The sequence below is a fragment of the Cotesia typhae genome, unplaced genomic scaffold (assembly GCF_013202065.1).
Source record: "Cotesia typhae breed Kobodo isofemale line unplaced genomic scaffold, CoteBio_Ctyphae contig_56, whole genome shotgun sequence".
Taxonomy (NCBI): Eukaryota; Metazoa; Arthropoda; class Insecta; order Hymenoptera; family Braconidae; genus Cotesia; species Cotesia typhae.
In genome coordinates, this window is record NW_027423760.1 from 1617066 (window position 1) to 1637484 (window position 20419).

At 36.2% G+C, this 20419-nt stretch overlaps 1 protein-coding gene and 1 long non-coding RNA gene across 2 annotated transcripts; both read right to left on the reverse strand.

Annotated features, from left to right (window-relative positions):
* Positions 1-2409: 2409 nt before the first annotated feature.
* On the reverse strand, positions 2410-2979 carry LOC141532117 (uncharacterized). The gene is made up of 2 exons (XR_012480039.1): positions 2909-2979; positions 2410-2535 (listed from the first exon to the last, which is right to left on the reverse strand). It is a non-coding gene; the product is annotated as an uncharacterized LOC141532117 (long non-coding RNA).
* An 11523-nt stretch (positions 2980-14502) lies between these two features.
* LOC141532058 (uncharacterized protein F54H12.2-like) lies at positions 14503-15402 on the reverse strand. The gene has a single exon (XM_074250216.1). It carries the CDS (start codon positions 15400-15402, stop codon positions 14503-14505), a length of 900 nt encoding a protein of 299 aa, XP_074106317.1.
* Positions 15403-20419: the final 5017 nt, after the last annotated feature.

Here is a 20419-nt window from a genome sequence, read left to right on the forward strand (position 1 = left end):
TTCCTATGTGAAAACGCGTTCGCCAGAGCTGCATCGTACGTTGTATGCATCCCACTGTTTGGCGATTGATTCCGAGGCATTTGAGCAGATAGAGAATCATCTCATGTGAAGTTGAGTCAAATGCCTTACGGTAGTCAATCCAGGCCATAGACAGGTTGCGTTGGTAGTAGATTGCGTCTTGAATGACGCATCTATCTACCAACAAGTTGATCTTGCAACCTGACACGCCCTGTTTACTGCCACGTTGTTCGTATATCTGTTGCCACACAGGCTCTATCTCCTGCAAGATACGGTTATTTAAGATTTTTGTAAAAATCTTGTAAACAGCATTCAAGCAAGTGATAGGCCTGTAGTTCTTTGGGTCGGACAAGTCACCCTTTTTAGGGATGAGTACGGTTCGCCCTTCTACCAGCCAGTCTGGAATTGGTTCGTCGCCCTGAATGTATGATGTAAAAATCCGGGCCAGATGAGCATGTGTAGAAGAAAATTTCTTCCACCAGAAGATATTTATGCCATCTGGACCCGGGGCAGCCCAGTTCTTGCTGCCATTCAGGGCTTTACGAACCTCTTGCACACTGACTGCAGGGCTCTCTTCGGCGATATCCTGCCGTCGGTGTTCTCGACAGAATGCCTCGAAGTCGTGCAGAGCTGGAGTATCCGGGTTGACGTTTGGTTGATCTCCGTACAATTCACTCCAAAAGGCTTCCACTCGCTCAGATGATGGATAATTCTCGGGAACAGCGGTCTTAGGTGACAGAAAGCGTGAAGGGTTGGATCGAAACAAAGAGTTGTCGATCAACCGCTTCAGCCTTTTCTCTAGTGACTTTTGGAAGCCACCAGAGCCCGCAACCTGTTAAGAGACTCTTCTTTGATGACAAGAAGAGTACTCTTGTTCAGTGTGTGATGTCGCCTTCGAAGTTCTGCCGCCAGGCGACGAACTTTGGCATGTACGGTCTTTGAGTACTAACATACTCTATCACACACTGAATGCGGGAGACTTGTTTCCGAGAAATGTCAATTTTGTGTCCAAGTTGAGCGATGCGCAGCTTCAACTTCGCCTCGAAGGAGAGAGAATGTCTTCTCTCTATCGGCAGAAGCGAAGCCGCGGCACCGTAGACAACTTGGTTGACAGTGAGCAGAGTGGAGTCCTCTTGAAGCTGTGTGGGGAGATCTTCGTTCACCGTGTCGAGCTGTTGTTTTGAGTGAGTCATCTTTTTGGAGATGCTCACTTGTCGACCTGTAAAGAGGTTGTCGTTGTCCTCGGAGAAACGGTGCCGTTCTTGGTGTAGCGGTGCTGGAAATGAAGGCCGATTAGACTGCCTTCTATTTGGCAGCAGCGATCGTCGATTATGCCGAAGGTATGAGGCGTAATTACGCAGGTGTTTGGGCGTAAAATGTCTGTGCTCCGGATGCATGCCACACCAAAGTGTGTGCATCCGGGCCATATACCCTGATACCTCCGGCTCGCTGTTCTGCCAGCACACCAAGAGATCGGCGCGAAGCTCCTCCGTCCACTTAAACTTAATCCTATAAGCGCCGCGGTCGTCATAAGTCATCGGGTCCGGTGTGCTCCTCCCACCTGATGACTGGTCCTCATCCGAAGAGGACCGGTTGTGGGAGCACTTCTGCGATTATACTGTTTTGGAACTCAGATATTACGGTGCAACGGGTAGTTGGCCCGTTGCTCCGGTTACGTTGTTAGCCTACAGACCAGATGTTGCGGTCTGCGTTTCCCGCGGTGCGCCACTAGGAGGCCACGTAACAAGCACCGCTTATTATTATTATTATTATTATTATTATTATTATTATTATTATTATTATTATTATTATTATTATTATCATCATTATTACTATTATAAGTATCATTCATACGTTGAAAATCCCGGGAAAACCCCTTTTTAAAAGTTGACGCGAAATAACAAATTTAAATTTTATTATTATTTTCATTGTTAATATTATTATAAGTATCAATAACATATCAAAAATCCGCGATAATTTTAATTTAATTACAAATTGGCGAGAAAATTCAAATTTAAAAGTTTGCTTGAAATTTTTTTATAAATTATTTTTAAATAAATAATCCCAATGCTTTATTCATAATCTCTGCAGTTTTATTAAAACATTGACACTTTATGAATTTACCTTCCCCTTATTATTATTAGAATTATTAGAAATCATAAATTCAAATACTATGTATCCAGTATTATCGCTAAAATAATAGACAAATATTATAGTAGCGTAATAAATTAAATGTCTAAACAGTAACTTACATCAATTTGCTTATCGTTATTTAATTAAGGGGGATAGCCACTGTGACGCTGGAAAAAATAGGCAATTTTCGGGAATTTTTTTTACTAGGATAATAAAGGAATTTGGGGATCGGGTTTTTTTTGTTTTATAAAGTATATGTTGAGGATAATTCTCCTAAATTTTTATTCAAAAATATTTTGTTATCACAAAGTTATAAACATTTTTGTAGAGCACCAAAAAAATTTCCCCCTCCATTGCCGGTACTGTAACTCAAAAACGGATTATCTGAAACAAAAAAACCAAACGGCATTTTAATCTATAGGAATGTCGCTATCGTCGCACGTAGGGGATTTTGAAAATTTTGATTTGAGAAAAAATGGCGCCATATTGAAAATTTTTTCGTCTTTTTTCCTCATTTTTTGGACTCAAACAGCCTTAAAAATCTTAAAAATTAAAATTTTCAAAATCCCCTACGTGCGACGATAGCCACTAAGTAGACGAATACGGGGAAACAAAAAAATTGAGAATCGGTTCATATTTACGAAAGTTACAGTACCGGAAAGTTTGAAAAAAGTCGTTTTGAGAAAAACCTGAGTAAAGTTTTAAGAAGATTCTCGCAACTTTAAAATCTAGTCTTTCACAAAATATTCATACTCACATCAAACTATCAAGTCCTGGGCCATATGAGGGTTCTTCCTCCTTATCTTTAGTATTGACCTTGACTTTTTTATTTTTTACTGGCCGTTTCCATGCGGCTTTCAGCAGCTTTAACCCGAGTAGCGTCGCGCTCAGCGCAGTATGAGTAGAGTGTTGGTCCTACTTTAACATCGAGATTCTCTAATATCTTCAGAGTTGCTAGAGCCCCATCATTGAATGTAATTGTTGAAATATATAAAGCTATTTCAACAATAAGGGAATAAGAAGAATTTGTTTTTGGGGCGAGCTGCCACACTAATGCATTGAAGCTTTCATTATTATTTTGTGTAAACCCACCGACACATCGTTCCAATAACTCTGGATTCGATAGATCTTCATAAATCGGTATTAAAGCTTCCGCAATATCTGCAGGAAGTGGTGGTTTTTCAACTAATGAGTTCAAAGTATTTGTTGCCACAGCTTTTTGAAATTGACACCACGAATTTGCACCTTCAGGACAAAGAAAATGCTGCGGATCTTCGGGTGATGAAAACTTGTGATAAAATGTTTGCCAAATAGCATTATACATCTCATCAACATCATTAGAATGACGTCTGATTGCTAAACCATAATACTTTGTAAATTCATTAATTGCTTTGTCCGTTAATCGACCTTTCCCACCTAAACTTTTCTGTGTATTTTCTTCTTTTCCTGTTTTTGTCTTCTTGTTAGTTCGTTGCTTCTTCAAAGCCCTTAGTCGACTGCCCATTCGTTTTTGCACGTGATTAATACATTCCTTTTTTTTATCTTCACCATGTCCCCATACGGTTTAGCATCACAAATATTTTTATACGTTTTAGTGTCACCATCACCTATATAGTTTACATACTTAACGTTATGTAATAACTCTGATCGCATAAACATCTCTTTTATTCCATCTACCTCCATTTGTCCAGAAGAATTTTCATGGTTTATTGGACAGTCTAGAGCATGGTCTTGCATAAATTGATCGTATTCAGCTGTTCCTTTTTTGAGCTCATTAGCGCACACATCTTACAATAACTGGATTTCATACTTACATCTACGATTTTGCCAGTGAAGTAACCAATTAGAGAAGATATACCAAATGAAGATTTAAACCCTCTTTTCTTCCAACTACCGTCACCGGAGACAGAAATTCCAGGAATGTCATTGGATTTTAAATGCTTGCAGGTTTCTTGGATTTCTTCTTTAGCAGCTTTTTCAACACTAAATCACAACAGTTTCTAGCTGCATTTCTGATTTGTGTGACCAGACGATCGTAAAAGCTATGGAACATTGGTCGTGGTAAATCCATGAAAGCACAAAATCTTTCAGCTCCAGATAACCCAATACCAATTATCCGCATTGCAAAGATGAAACGGCGATTAATTTCATACGCATTCTTGATGAGTGGACATGAATTTATCAAAACTGGATCACATTTTTGCAATTCACAACTAGTTTAAAACCTAATCCTCGAATACTTGTCTCAGTAAAGTTTACATCACCACCACACTTTTTACACGATACACAGCCACTTAGTAAATTAAATATCGAAAAAAATTTATAATTTTGTAGCTAATACTCGAATCAATTGTACAATCAGATTTTTGTGATAATTTCCTCTTGGAAGCACTATCACGTCGTTGAGAGCCAGTATTTTTTCAGTTTCATATCTGTTGAGCGGTCGATTAAATTTTTCCTGTCGTTTGGCAGTTTTCTTTCGTTTTTAATAACTTTACTTTGTTTACGATCCATTATTTAACAAATTTTTTTGTTAAATAAACAAAAAAAAAAGATCAGAAGATTTAAAAAATAAGTAAGTAAACAATAACGAGTACACTAAAAACTCAATAAATTAAAGAACGAGTGTGTATTCATACAAAACAACTAAACTATGAGGTACAGTATCTCAACAATAAGAAAAAATATACGTTAAAAGTCAAATAATTGTAACGGTTGACAATCGTGAGGGAAAACAATCGCCAACCCGTACGAATCAAAGACGGAGCGAGCAGGCGACGTTTTCGTCGAAGCGCCGCGCGTAAAACGGTCAATCGACGCGCTCTTATAAAAATGACTATAACTCGAAAACTATTCGGAATTTTTCTATAAAATTTGAAATACATAATTTTGAATATATAAACTTCAGTTTAATGAAAAAAAAAAAAAAATTTTTTTTCCGAAATTTTACAGTGGCTATCCCCCTTAATAGATTGTGATGTTGTGAAAAAATGCATCATGTGTCTTTATATGTATAAAATGGAATTAAGAAGATATTAATTATAATGATTTGTTTTAAAGAAATATTTATATTATAGGCAACGTAATGTTATTACTGAAGTCTCTTATTACTAACTTACTTCATTATTAAAACAAAAAATAAAATTTAATATCATAACCTTAATGTATTTAGCAGAGCTCTTAGTAAAATGACATTACAATACTACTAGGAATGAAACATATGATATTTCCTCAATATTATATCAACTGGAAAAGAATATTAATTTATTTTGGTATTATGTTCATGGATAAATAGATTTTCTATTTGTGAAGATTTAATAAGATAAGAATTTTTTGGCTTAATCATTAATATTTAACGTCTTCAATTTTTATTCACAATATTTCTTTCAGAATAGATAAATTTTTGGAATATCCCTATCCTTTTTAATTAAAGAGAATTATTAATAATAATCATATATTTATTGAATTAAGAAACCTCACATAGTTGCTTACGAGTAAGTACCGTATTCAATTAATTAATTATAGTATTAATAAATAGATAAATAGATAATTATTGAACCAAATTATTGGGATAAATATATCAGTAAATACATAGAATCATCTGTTAATCCTTGGGTGTGGCGAAGTATATAAATTTATTATGGAATTTTTAATTTTAAATTCTAATTATTAGTTCAAAATGTATTAATGAAACTTAGAAGTCAGATTTCATGTAACAAAAAATAAATAATTAATATTAGCAGACGGGTCAACTACGGTGCATAGTGGTCAAACGATTGGATCAACTGATCAATTGCTAGAATTTATAATTAATTAAAAATTCATAATTTAAAAAAATATTTAAAGTTTAAAATATTAAATTTATATGTTCTTTCCCTATACGACATTATAGCGACCACTTGGATCACTTTAAAATGGTATTATAGTTCACAATCTTAATATTTCATTTGTAACTTGTTTATTCAAAACATTTTCGTAATAGTAATTAAAGAAAATTATTCAAATTTACTATCCAGCTGTTTTTATGAAATTTTTGAAAAAAAATCACATAAAATTCTCGATAATCATTATCTTGTCATTTGTATAATAATGAAAGTTATTGAAATTCTTATTATTGCAATCTAATGGTACTATGACAATTTATTATGTAATTTGGGCCTAAAATTACCAATCTTAGGCGCTATAAGACTCTTCATTATTATACAGTTACATAAATCCGTAAATCAAAACCAACTCATGCGATTGAACCTATGTCGAAATCAGAGAATTGATACTCGAAAGATATATGCGTCCCTCTTCTAAGAAATGACCAACTATCATTTATATCTTGACTTTCAAAAATCGAGTTTTCGTTAGATTTTGATTCTCTGAGGCACTAGGAACCTATGTTGAGTATGATATGTTTGCGTATATGTGTGTGTTTTTTGACTTCCCGCTAAAAAAAATTGAAAATTAAAAAAAATTCGGGAAGTTATTGGTTTTACCCCGTTTTGCGAAAATCGAGTTTTTATCAGATCTCAACGATTTGAGGTCCTAGGAAGCTGTCCTGACTATTCCTGCGATGGTGTCCGTGCCGTTGTGTGTGTGTGTGTGTGTGTGTGTGTGTGTGTGTGTGTGTGTGTGTGTGTGTGTGTGTGTGTGTGTGTGTGTGTGTGTGTGTGTAAGCAGCCTGACCGATCGAAATCAGTTTGACTCGAGTCAAAAGAGTTTCATCAAACTTAGACTTCTAATACTATTCGAATCTATTTGGTTCAGTATTCTTATAAAAATAACTTATCACAATTATACTGATTGATTACAATTGTTAATTAGAGTGTTTATAAAATTTACTCAGCGTTACTCAAAATGCCGAAATTGAAAGGCCTCAGTGAGGATCAAATCAGAAAGAAAAAGTCGGAAAGAATTTCACAACGGAGAAAGAAAGATAATATTAATATAATTGATAGTGACAAAGGCAACAGCAGTAATAACGACAAGAAAGAAGAACATCCTGATCAAACTTGTACAAAATTACGGCAGAAAAAATATCTTTCTAGTGAAGAAAATTTAACAAAACATAGAAACAGAATGAAGAAGTATAACGCTTCAATGAATTTCAGAGAGAAACACAAAATTTATGAAAAAATTCGTTTGTCTAATTTGGTTGGACATAAAAAACACTTGTTGAGGTTAAGTTTTTCACAAAAACAACGATTACAAGAACCTGAATGACGAGAAGTACATCGAGATAGAATAAAAAAGGCACAGAACAAACGATTACAAGATCCAGAACAACGAGAAGAACATCGAGATAGATTGAAAGTGGCACAGAACAAACGATTACAAGATCCAGAACAACGGGAAATACATAAAAAAAGATCCAAAATTACTCAAAAGCAAAAATTGTCAGATCCAAATCGAAGAATGTTACATCAACTAAGACTAAAATTAGCGCAGGATAACCGATTAGAAGATCCATCAAATAGAGAAATCCATAGAAATAGATTAAAAATTGCTCAAAAACGACGATTACAAAATCCTAAACAACGAAAATTACATAATAAAATTAACAAAGAATATCAAAATATTCGATTACTTGATGATAAGAAAAAAGAAATTCACAACGAAAAAAATAAAATGTGTCAAAAGAAAAGACTGCTGAAAACCAATCAAAGACTTATACATAATGAAAGATTAAAAATATCACAAAGAAATCGATTATTCGATGAACAACAAAAATATTTACATCAACGTCGAGTTCAGAAATGTTATACGTTAAGAAAACAAAATCATGAAACAAATCAACGGCAAATTCTTTTCAATCAATTTAATGTATCAAAATTAGAAGGCCCAACATATGAATGTGCATCTTGTTGCTGCTTGTGGTTTAGAACGTCAGTAAAATTTTTCACTAAAAATGATTTAAGTCATTGTAAATTATCATTTCTCAAATCAACTTGTAAAACGGTACCACAATCGGATTCTTATGTTCTAGTTGTGAAAAGGCAATTAAAAAGCATGAAGTACCCATATTATCACTGTTTAATGAAGAATTAATATTTCCAAACATACCAGAAGAAATTTCAACTTTATCTGACTTAGAAGAAAGATTTATTTGTCCTCGAATCCCTTTTATGATGATCAGAGCTGTGATTAATGATGGGCAATATTTGGTTAAAGGTCGAGCTGTTAACGTACCAACAAATGTTGAAACTTCTGTAAGCATTCTTCCTAGAGTTCAATCAGAGGCTATGGTCATTCCAATATGTTTTCGAAGGAAAAGGTCATTTAAATCTAATGTTATGTTTGAAAATGTTCGGCCAAAAGCAATAATAAACGCAGCGAACATGTTAAAAAATTCAGAAGTGTATAAATATTGCAAAATAAAATTAGACTTCAATAGAATTGATTAAATTGCGACGTTTGAAATTAACAATAACATTAATAATGATAGTGATGATAATAATAATAATAATAATAATAATAATAATAATAATAATAATAAATTTTAAGCCGTAAGATGGACGGCGGGGGAAGATGGTCGATCTTAACAAGCATCGAATGTTATAATTCTATGCTTGTATAGCTACCTTTGAAGTATTTTTCTGGTTAATAGTCTACTATCAGACAAAATAGGTAGAATTTACATAATTTTTCATGTAAAAATTCTTTGTAAAAATAATAAAATTTATTTTAAGCCGTAAGATGGACGGCGGGGGAAGATGGTCGATCTTAACAAGCATCGAATGTTATAATTCTATGCTTGTATAGCTACCTTTGAAGTATTTTTCTGGTTAATAGTCTACTATCAGACAAAATAGGTAGAATTTACATAATTTTTCATGTAAAAATTCTTTGTAAAAATAATAAAATTTTTTTTTTTTTTTTTTTTTTTATTATTATTATTAAATTACGGCTTAAAAACGACCCTGGCGCCTTAAGGACTTACTTTAAGTGGACGGAGGAACTGAGAGTCGATCTCTTGGTGTGCTACCAACGTAGCGAGCCGGGGGTGAGCGGCTATATGGCCCGGATGCACACTCTTTGGAGTGATATGCATCCGGAGCTAGCGCATTTTACGCCCAAACACCTGCGTAATTATGCCGCTCATCTTCGGCGAAATAGAAGATCGCTTGTGCCGGATAGAAGGCAGTCTAATAGACTTTCCTTTCCGGCGCAACTACACCAAGAGCGACGCCGTTCCTCCTTGGACAACAACAATCCCTTTGTAGGACGGCAAGTAAGTATATCTAAAAAGATAACTTACTCCCAACAACAGCTTGACGCGGTAAACGAAGATCTCCGTGCAAACATCCTGGAGGATTCCACCCTGCTCACTGTGAGCCAGGTTGTGTATGGTGCAGCAGTTTCGGCTTTTCCGAGAGAGAGACAATGTCTCTCGATCGAGGCAAGGTTGAAACAGCGCATCTCACAACTTGGCTTGAAAATTGACATGTCCGGAAACAGGTCTCCCGCATTCAGTGTGTGATTGAGTACGACACAACTCAAACACCATACACGCCCCGAATTCGGCGCATTGCTGCTGAACTTCGGTGGCGTCATCACACACTGAACAAGAGTACTCTTCATGTCATCAAGGAAGAGTCTCTTAATAAATTGCGGGCTCTAGTGGCTGCTAAAAAGTCATTAGAGAAAAGGCTGAAGCGGTTGGTCGACAACTCGTTGTTTCGATCCAGCCCTTCACGGTTTCTGACACCAAAGACCGATGTTACCGGGAATTATCCAACACCTGAGCGGGTGGAAGCTTTTTGGACTGAGTTGTATGGAGATCAACCAAACGTGAACGCCAACACTCCAGCTCTGCACGACTTCAAAGTATTCTGTCGGGAACACCGTCGACAGAATGCTGATGAAGAGAGCCCTGCAGTCAGTGTGGATGAAGTTCGTTCAGCTCTAAATGGCAGCAAAAATTGGGCTGCCCCGGGACCAGACGGCATTAATGTCTTTTGGTGGAAGAAGTTTACTTCTACCCACCTCCATCTGGCCCGCATATTTACATCATACATTAGAGCTGACGATCCGATTCCGGACTGGCTTGTAGAAGGGCGAACCGTACTGATACCTAAAAAGGTGACTTGTCTGACCCTAAGAATTTCAGGCCTATCACCTGCTTGAATGCGGTTTATAAAATTTTTACAAAAATTTTAAATAACCGTATCTTGCAGCAGATAGAGCCTGTATGGCAACAGATATATGAACAACGTGGCAGTAAAGAGGCCTGTCAGGTTGCAAGGAGAACCTGATAGTGGATCGATGCGTCTTACAAGATGCGATCTACTATCAACGCAACCTGTCAATGGCTTGGATTGACTATCGCAAGGCATTTGACTCAACTCCACATGAGTTGATTTTATATCTACTCAAATGCCTGGGAGTCAATCCCGAAATAGTGGAATGTATTCGGCGTACAATGCAGCTCTGGCGAACGCGATTTCACATTGGAAGTGGAAACGCATTGCACGTAACCGGAGTTGTAGAGTACAAACGAGGGGTCTTCCAAGGCGATTCCTTGAGCCCTCTGCTGTTTTGCATTTCACTGCTGCCTATATCTGTTGTTCTCCGTAAAACTCATGGGTACTCTGTGGGGCCTCCGGGTGATCGAAACTATTCGATTACCCATCTGCTTTACATGGATGATCTGAAGTTGTATAGCGCTGATAAAGATCATCTACAAGCGGCCCTCAACATCGTAGCAGAGTACACACGAGATGTCGGAATGTCTTTTGGGTTGGACAAGTGTGCGGTCGTACATCTGGCGAGGGTAAGTGCTCTGATACTGGTGATGATGTCGAATTAGTGGATGGGAGCGTCTTAAGCCAATTAGACGCCGGGGAGTTGTATAGATATCTAGGAATGGAAGAGCACCGCATGCATGCGGTCTCTGAAGTCCGAACAACTCTCCAGAGCGAGTATGTTAGGAGACTCCGGAAAATTTGGTCCTCCGAACTTTCCGGCAAAAACAAAGTCTCAGCTACTAACATGCTCGCTGTCCCAGTCTTACTATACTCTTTCGGTGTCCTGAAATGGACCCGAAAGGATTTACGAGATCTCGACATCAAAACCCGTAAGATCATTAATATGAATCGGAGCATGCACCCCAATTCATCAGTCGCCAGATTATACCTCTCCCGGTCCATCGGTGGGAGAGGTTTGCAGAGTTTGGAGCGGCTTCACGACCGTTTGGTCCTGGGTTTAACTCACGAAGTTGTCAATTTCACTGCAGACGAGGATGACTTTCTTATGCAAATTGTACATAAACATGAAAATGCGCATAAGGGGTCATTCTTGTATAAGGCAGCAATATATGCGGCAAGAACCCTTGGTCTTGGAGAAATAAACGCTCTTATGGAACTCCGAAAGGAGGAATTTAAGAGCGTCATCAGGAACGCCGAGGAAAAACTACTCCTTGGCGAACTGATGGATAAGTCCATGCACAGCGTGTTCTTTAAACACGTGCGTGATCATGGCTTGTCCATCCAGCTGACGTTTTCCTTCTTAAAGTCAGCGGGCCTGATGTCCGAGACTGAAGGGTTCATATTTGCCTGCCAAGATGGTGTCATTAACACTCTTGAGTACCGTAGCAAGGTGCTCCAGGTGCAGCTTCCGGACACGTCCTGTAGGAGGTGTAGACAACATCCGGAGACGCTTATGCACCTTTTGTCGGCATGTCCAGTGCTGGCGAGAGGTGCATATATCCAGCGTCACAATGCTGCCCTGAGAGTACTGTACTACTATCTTCGTCATTGCTACGGTATTGACGTGACACCAGTGCTGCCTTATTTGCCAGGAGATATTCCCGGGTTGTTGAGAATGACAGTTGCAAAATTTATTGGAACATGCCATTTGCAACAACCCGGCGGATAGATCACAACAAACCTGATATTGTGCTCTTCGACAAGGCCACTCGTGACATTTATGTCATTGAGTTCTCGGCCCCGGCTGAATACAACATCTCAGCCAAAGAAGAGCACAAAAGACAAATATATCAGGATCTCCTGTTTGAAATTGGCAAACTTTACCCAGGTTACCGTGTCAAGCTTGTCGTCCTGATTGTTGGCGTCCTAGGAGGGATGAAACAGTCTTTTGTATCCTCACTTGCCACAGTTCCAGCTTGCTCATCAAAAGCTGAGTTCTTGGCAGTTAGGATGCAGAAGGCTGTTTTACTTGGTTCTCTCCGTCTCTTAAGGGAAATGACTTTGGCCTGCTGTGATCACTAACCGCCTTGTTGTGCGGAGTGGTCCAACAGTAACGGATGGAGCTCAGGCTGGGCCCTCGGAGAATCGGACTCCGGGGATAACCCCCCTGAGCATTTAATAACAAAATAATAATAATAATAATAATAATAATAAGGAGTTCAAGAGCGTCGTCAGAATAGCCGAGGAGAAAAAACTCCTCGGTGAACACATGGACAAGTCAATGCACAGCGTGTATTTCAAACACGTCCGTGACCATGGCTTGTCCACCCAGCTGACATTCTCCTTCTTGAAGTCAGCTGGCCTGATGTCCGAGACCGAAGGGTTTATATTTGCCTGCCAAGATGGTGTTATCAACACTCTCGAATACCGTAGCAAGGTGCTCCAGGCGCAGCTTCCGGACACGTCCTGTCGGACGTGTAAACAACATCCGGAGACGCTGATGCACCTTTTGTCGGCATGTCCAGTACTGGCGAGAGGTGCATATATCTAGCGTCACAATGCTGCCCTGCGAGTACTCTATTATCATCTCAGATATAGCTACGGTATCGATGAGACACCAGTGATGCCTTATCTGCCAGGAGATATTCCGCAGGTTGTTGAGAATGACAGTTCCAAAATTTATTGGAACATACCATTCGCAACAACCCGGCGGATTGACCACAACAAACCTGATATTGTGCTCTTTGACAAGGCTACTCGTGACATTTATGTCATTGAGTTTTCGGCCCCAGCCGAATACAATATCTCGGCCAAAGAAGAGCACAAACACCAGATATATCAGGATCTCCTGTTTGAAATTGGCAAACTCTACCCAAGTTACCGTGTCAAGCTCGTCGTTTTGGTTGTCGGCGTCCTTGGAGGGATGAAACAGTCTTTTGTGTCTTCACTTGCGAAGATACCGGCTTGCAGTTCAGCAGCCGTGTCTCTAGCAGTGCGGATGCAAAAGGCTGTCATTTTGGGATCCCTGCGTCTACTTAGGCAAATGAACTTGGCTTTCTGCACTCACTAACCGCCTTGTTGTGCGGAGTGGTGCAGCAGTAATGGATGGCGCTCAGGCTGGGCCCTCGGAGAGTCGGACTCCGGCGAAAACCCCCCTGAGCAATTAATAACAAATAATAATAATAATAATAATAATAATAATAATAATAATAATAATAATAATAATAAGAGTGTTTTATAAGTATGAATAAAAAATAATGGTGTAAAAATGATAAATAAAGAAAAAAAAATGAATATAACTGTTTTTTTTTTTTTTTTTTTTTTACTTAATAGTAATTATAACTTAATTCCGATTAAAAATAATTCATAATCTAGCATGATAAGGGTCTACTTAGTTAAATAATAACAATTAAAAATTTTTTTGAATTTGTAATAAACTAATTTTCACAATTATGATATAAATGTCACATTTTTATTTTACAAAATATATATATATATATTTTATTATTTAGAAACACTTGTTTGCGAATATAGACGTCCTCCTCCTGATAAATTTTTAAACGGTTTTTTTAATTTATTTTTCATATCTTTCTTTTTTAATATTTTTTTAAACATTTTTATTAATGATCGGTCGTTTCGTTTTGTATCCTTCTCAAACAAATTAAGAAAGGATGATAAGGATTTGTTATTACTAAGCCAATGAAGAACAACAATACAATATAGATCACAATAATTGGAGTTAATATCCTGTAATTGTTGCTGGTTCCACTTGTATCCTCCTCTACAATTTCTTCCAAGGCGCTGAATAAATCGAGAGTCACTGGGGGGTCGTCCGAAACTGTCGAAATAGATTCCGTGTCCATGTTTATTGACAAAGAATGCGACCCAGTGGGTTCCGGGTTTGGTATGATCATCGGTGTTGGCAATAATTGCACAGGGTCTAGGCCAGATGCAGGGGATTTTGTCTGATGGATAGACTCCTCCAACGCTTGCATCAGTATAGGGTAAAAGTTTTACTAATTGAAGAGTGTCCATAAAATTGTCTGTACAGCGAGGTGTCACACTGAATACTGATTCATCTTCTTAAAACTTTTAGTTACATACTTTTAGTCAAAATTACTCGTAATAATTTTGTTTAATAATCGAGGAAGCGGATGATCAGCCATCACTAATTCAAATATTGCTCTCATTATATAAAAATATACACTATTTCTCTTTAATTATAATCTACTATAACCTGGCGTGATGAATCAATTTCCAAAATGTTATCAAACTCTAAGTATGTAATGCAGTTTACATTAACTTCAAGAGCTTTACTAAAACGTACTTCTAGTCTGAGACTTCCGTTCTTAACTAAATTCCAATGAGAAGCAAAATTTGCGGATAGGTCTGGTGTTAAATTAAAAGCATAAAGAGTGCTTCCATATTGATAATCTAAGCGTGTGATCCATGACCCCGTATTTTCGAAGTGTACGCCCGTTCCACTAAATAAGGTGTTATATGCTTCTACCTCAGAGTAATTATCTTTACCAAATTCCGGCTGTAGTGCCCTACCCAATACTTGTTGGCCATCGATGTATAAACAAAGATAGTTTAATGGAAAAGTTTGAAAATTGAAAGGATTATGTGTTTTGGAACCGTTGTACGCTCTATTGTCTACAAAACTAACTATTATTCTTTTAGGTAATTGGCCCAATACCACATTATCGATAGTATTTCCAAGTATTCCTTTGGATAAAACAAACGATTTTACTTCAACTCTAGTAAGCGGATACTTTGCAGTTGTTTGACCCAATGTTCTTACATGAGATATTAAAATACTCGGGTTAATTTTCACTCTTCTCGTTATTAACATAGCCTCCAAAATCTTGACAATGTAGTTATTTTTACTTCCATTCATAAGACAAAATGTGTTTTTTGATCGAACTAAACGAATTCTCATTTCTACTCCGTTAAGTAAAAATTTATCTTGATTAAAAACATAACAATGTAAATGACCCATCATTTCAAACTCTTTTCCATTCGCTGTGAATGTCATTCTATCTTTTAGACCCTTATTTTTATCCTTTTCTACACTATCAAATTCCCCTAATGTATCCATACTCCACAACGCCATTTTAAGATGAGTAGTTTTTGCATCGACTCCATAATTTAAACATGATTCAATATAAGCTCTATAAGCGTAGGCATTATTAGGTGGTGAAATGATTTTTGATTGAAAAAGACATCTAGTTGATTAAACATTGAATGTAAAAATTATTTATTGGACCCACAACATCATTTTCAGCAACTGTACCATCACTTTGTACAATTTTTGCTTTAATTTTTATCATAGTATGTGATAAGTCAATGTATTCTTCACCGTGTCCAGGTATAACAAATTCTATCGGAGTATCGTCCGATAAAGATGCCATAGGGTTGTAATATGTCCATTGCGATTGTTCAATACTTGTTTGCGTTGGAGGTAGTGTGAATAAATCTAGTTCAGATTTTGCACACTCCTCTGAGTGAGAATGTAAAAATGACATTTTGTATCAATTAAATATATCATAAACGTCACGCTTCTTAGATTTTTTCACTTTACGTTTATTTTGTTTTGAAGTTTTCCTCTTTTTGGTAGCCTTTTTTTTCTTACTACTATGCTTCCGCACTCTTCCGCGGTTATGTACTTTGTGAGTTAATCTACGCATTCGCTGTCTTTTATACCCCGACCCACGCATCATCTCATCCAATTTTTCTGATGCCTTTCTTTTAAGTCGCATCCCTGTTTCTGTAAGTCTGTGTTCCAATGATTGTTTGAAAGGTATGTGACCCGTTGCAACATCACTTAATACATTCACCCCTGTATGAACAGCCTCTTTTCCTATTGCACGTGCTGCTTTTCCAAGAAAAGGTACTACTCTACGAAAGAGTCCACCCAGAAAAGCACCTATTCCATGACCATGTTGATAAGAGCCGACATAAACTTTACCAAATCTATTATATTTTTCTTTATAACCTCCACCCGCCTGATTATTATAGTATTCAATGTAATGAGACATTTTTTAATCAATTCTCTTAAAGTGAAGTGTCACGTTCAAAGGCCCGTACTCAAATGGCATAGGATCACCATTATTATTTCTTATATCTATTTCAATTGTTCTAAAAGAATTCGATATAATGGGTATATAATTAGGAAAGCCGTAATTATTGGTGATAGTCATTCCGTATGAATATAAACTTGTTTCTAAAGTTACTGCTCGTAATAACGACGAATTTATGTCTCCAGTTACATATGGAGCACAAATATCGCAATAAATGAAAAATATATCGGGTATCCCTCTTGTCAAGCTGAAGGGTCTTTCACTTACATTTATATATTCATAACTATCATTGCCTTTTGTACCTAAAAGAAAGTCTGTTTGATTGGTTCTATCGTCATAGCGGTTAAAACCTAAAATATCTAATAAAGTTGAAGATAACAGAAGACGATGACTGGTATCTTTACATTTCGGAGGTCGACAGATTCTTTTTACAGTGGTAAATCCTGAATCATTTATTTTAAAGTGAAAATGTTCTGCAGTATCAGGGAAGTTATTCAAAGCGGATATGAATTTCCTGTGGTCTGTATAATGTCCTCTGGGTAAGTAAAAATCTGAATATATATCAGGAACTCCATAGCCGACAGGGTCAGCGCTAACTAAATACACCCCTCCTTCTTTTTTTGACTGAATGTGAAAAAAACTTGCAGGGAACTGTATTTCTTTTAGTCCTACTACCCATTGCCCTTCCAATTTAATGTGATCTGGTAGCATTGTTGTGTAATGAGCTGCCGTATTGTCCGGAAAATAATGCATACTACTATCACTTGGTAAAACCATAAGAAACTCTGTTTTATTCATTCTGATATTGTTGATGCAAGAACCCAAGAATTGAATTTGTCTGGATATCCCTGCCACTTTACAAAATATTGTTTATTTTTTCCTTTTCCTTTGGTTTTAATGATTTTTTCAATCAGAAATTCTTCTTTTTCAAGATCCTTAATCACTCGCACTATTTCTTGTTCATAGAAAAAACCATCGATTTCTTCACCATTTAAATCTTTTAATTCATAAGTAGGAATATTTTGGCGTAGTTTAGTTTTTGTAACTTGAAAAATTTCTTCAGTATAACCAGCCTCATAACCTTTCTCGAACGTAGACTTACATTTACTGATCCGTACATAATCATTCACCTTATATTTAAAGAGTTTTTTTCGAGGTCTTATCACTGGATATCGTTTTTGAATATTACGAAACACCTCCCCAGCGTTATCTAAATTTACCGATGCAGGCTCCATCCTTATCGAGCTATGTTTTGTATGATTATAAGCCTCAACTAATTGTTGTAAAATATCAATGTATTTATAAGTTTTCCGATGACTAAAATACCGCCACATTCGTTCTTTCAAAGTTCTGTTAACACGTTCTACTACACTTGCTTTTATATCGGGGTTTCGTGCAGTTCTATAGTATATGTCTTTTGATTTTAAGTATTCTTGCACAGTACCTGCTACAAATTCCTTTCCTTTATCTGTTTGGATCATGAAAGGTTTACGTCCATTACTTCGGTCAAAAATATTTTTAAATCCTTGCATCACAGACTTGGCAGATTTATCTAATAAGGGTTCAACCCATACATATTTACTTAATACATCTATTACAACAAGGAGAAATGAGACACCATCATTATAAGTTTTTAAAGATTTTATTTCTACAAGATCAGCCTCCCATACATCATCTATATTTGAAACAGTTTAATGTAACCTTGGAAATTTACGCCGTGTAGGTCTATGTCTAGTGTAAGTATCCTGAGCAGCTAACCATTCATTTATTTTTTCTTCGGGTATATTTTTTTTGAATTTTCCCACTAAATTACGTGCTCCGGAGTATGATACAGGATTAGACGGATTGTAATACTCTTTTTTAAGAGTTTCTTCTATAGTCGTAGCCATTTGAATGAATTTTTATACATCTGTTTTTTATTACCACCACTATGTAAAGTACTATTTGCAAGAGATTGAAAACTTTGTGAGTTTTCCGATGAAATATTACTTTTATTTGTACGTTTAGGTGTAGATGTATTGAGAGGTAGTCTTTTTATATTTACTACATCTTTATTCCAGAAACTACTATTTCCTACAAACTCTCGAGGGGTATTTATTTCTTGTAAATACGCAGCAAAAAAGTTTCTACCAGTAGCTTTTACTGATTTTCGGTGACGTACAGCATCGTTTATGAGATCAACTATATTACCACCAGATATTTTACGCCCATCCAAAGTAACACTTCCTTTATTGTCCCAGTTTAATCTCCTGTCACCATCTACAGACTCAATATGTCGTAGAATATTTTTAGCCAATGCTTGATATGATTTCGGAACACCAGTTATTATGTCTGAAGTTTGATATGATCTATTATGCTGAGTATTATCTGTTACCACTGCGGTACTAATATCCTGATTACTATTAATGTTAGAGAAATCTGTAAGATCAGGAACAACTTCACTATTGTCAACTTCTTTTTTTTCTGACACTGGAATGTTATTGTGTTCTCTATTTTTAAAAAATAGATAACGTCTTAATACTTCAGAGTATTGTTTTAATTTATCACGATCATTAATATCTAATGAATTCGTGTTTAAAATTTTAGTCAATTCAGCATCCAAACGAGCTTGTATATCACCAGGGGTTTGAGATGTGGGTAAAAAGTGATTAGTGACGTTATTTAAATCTTGGCTGAAATATTTGACTCCAGATTTTAATTTATCAATATCTTCATACGGAATAAGTACCATCTTTTTCACATGTTCCATATTTATTAGATTAGGTTAGACACTAGAGCACCGAGTAAGGGACCCAAAAGCATAGGTAAAAATGCTCCTCCTTTTTGATTGATTAGTTTCTTCTTTGTTGAAATATTATTTTTTTTGCTACTCAGTTTTCGTAAAGTAGCTTTGTGTTTAGCTAGTAACTTTTTTTCAGATTCTTTTAAAGGAATATTGCCGTGCAAAACATTCAAACAACACTCGCATATAACTTGAATTAAATCCTTTTTCGCGTGACGAAGTATGGCACGACGCTGAGCTGGTGACGCATACAAAAGACCTTGAAGTGGAGCTATATTTTTACGAGCAATTGATTTATGAGCAGAATTACTGCTTGACGACCTTTCTCCCTCCATTACATACGCACAACTGATACATTATTTTGTGAGTTATTTCCTTTTATACCATTACATTTTTTCGGAATATAAACATAATGATATTGATCTGATGGAAATATACATGTTCTGTACCTACAATTTTCGGGTGTAGATTGCTTCAGATCTAAAAGTAGGTAACCATGTGGTTTGGATGTCGCATCAAAATATGCCTCTTGTAAAAACTTTGGGTTCTCCGGATATACCTGCCGTGCTAAGTGAAAAATTTGGGCTCTATCCTGAGGATTCTTGAAAACTACAATATAATTCGTGTTCAAAGAGATATCCCGCTGACCTTTTCCTTGGTGAAACAAATTTTGGGACAAAAACATAACGCTTAAGTTTTTATGATAACTACCCTTGGTAAATAAATCAACTATAGAACGGCTTGACGACTCTCTCATCAAATCGTCAACCACAACCAGTTTTGGTAAATTATCCTCAAAATCTCCAGACCGAGGTAAACCCTCTCGAAATTCAACAAATGTAGTATCATAATCATTGTATCCTTGTTGCCACTCTGCATAATAAAATATTATTTTACTCAATTCGGTATCGCAAATTTCCTTTAATTCTTTTAAAAACCGCTTTACGAAAAAAGTTTTCCCACATCCTGTGGATCCACATATAATCGAAGTGAATGGGTGTTTCCAGCGTGGATCCATTTTTACAACTGAAGTAATAATGGAAGGAACAGAAATATTTATAAGAAAACAAGTTTAATTAAAAATATAAGATCCAATATTTATTTTTTTTAGTTTATTGAAACATTTTAATGTATAAAAAAATTTTTTTTTTTCGAAAAATTTACAAAATTTTTTTTTATTTTCTAAAAAATTTACAACATATTTTTCTTATTTCTAAAAAATTTACAAAATTTTTTTTTTATTTTCTAAAAATTTACAAAATATTTTT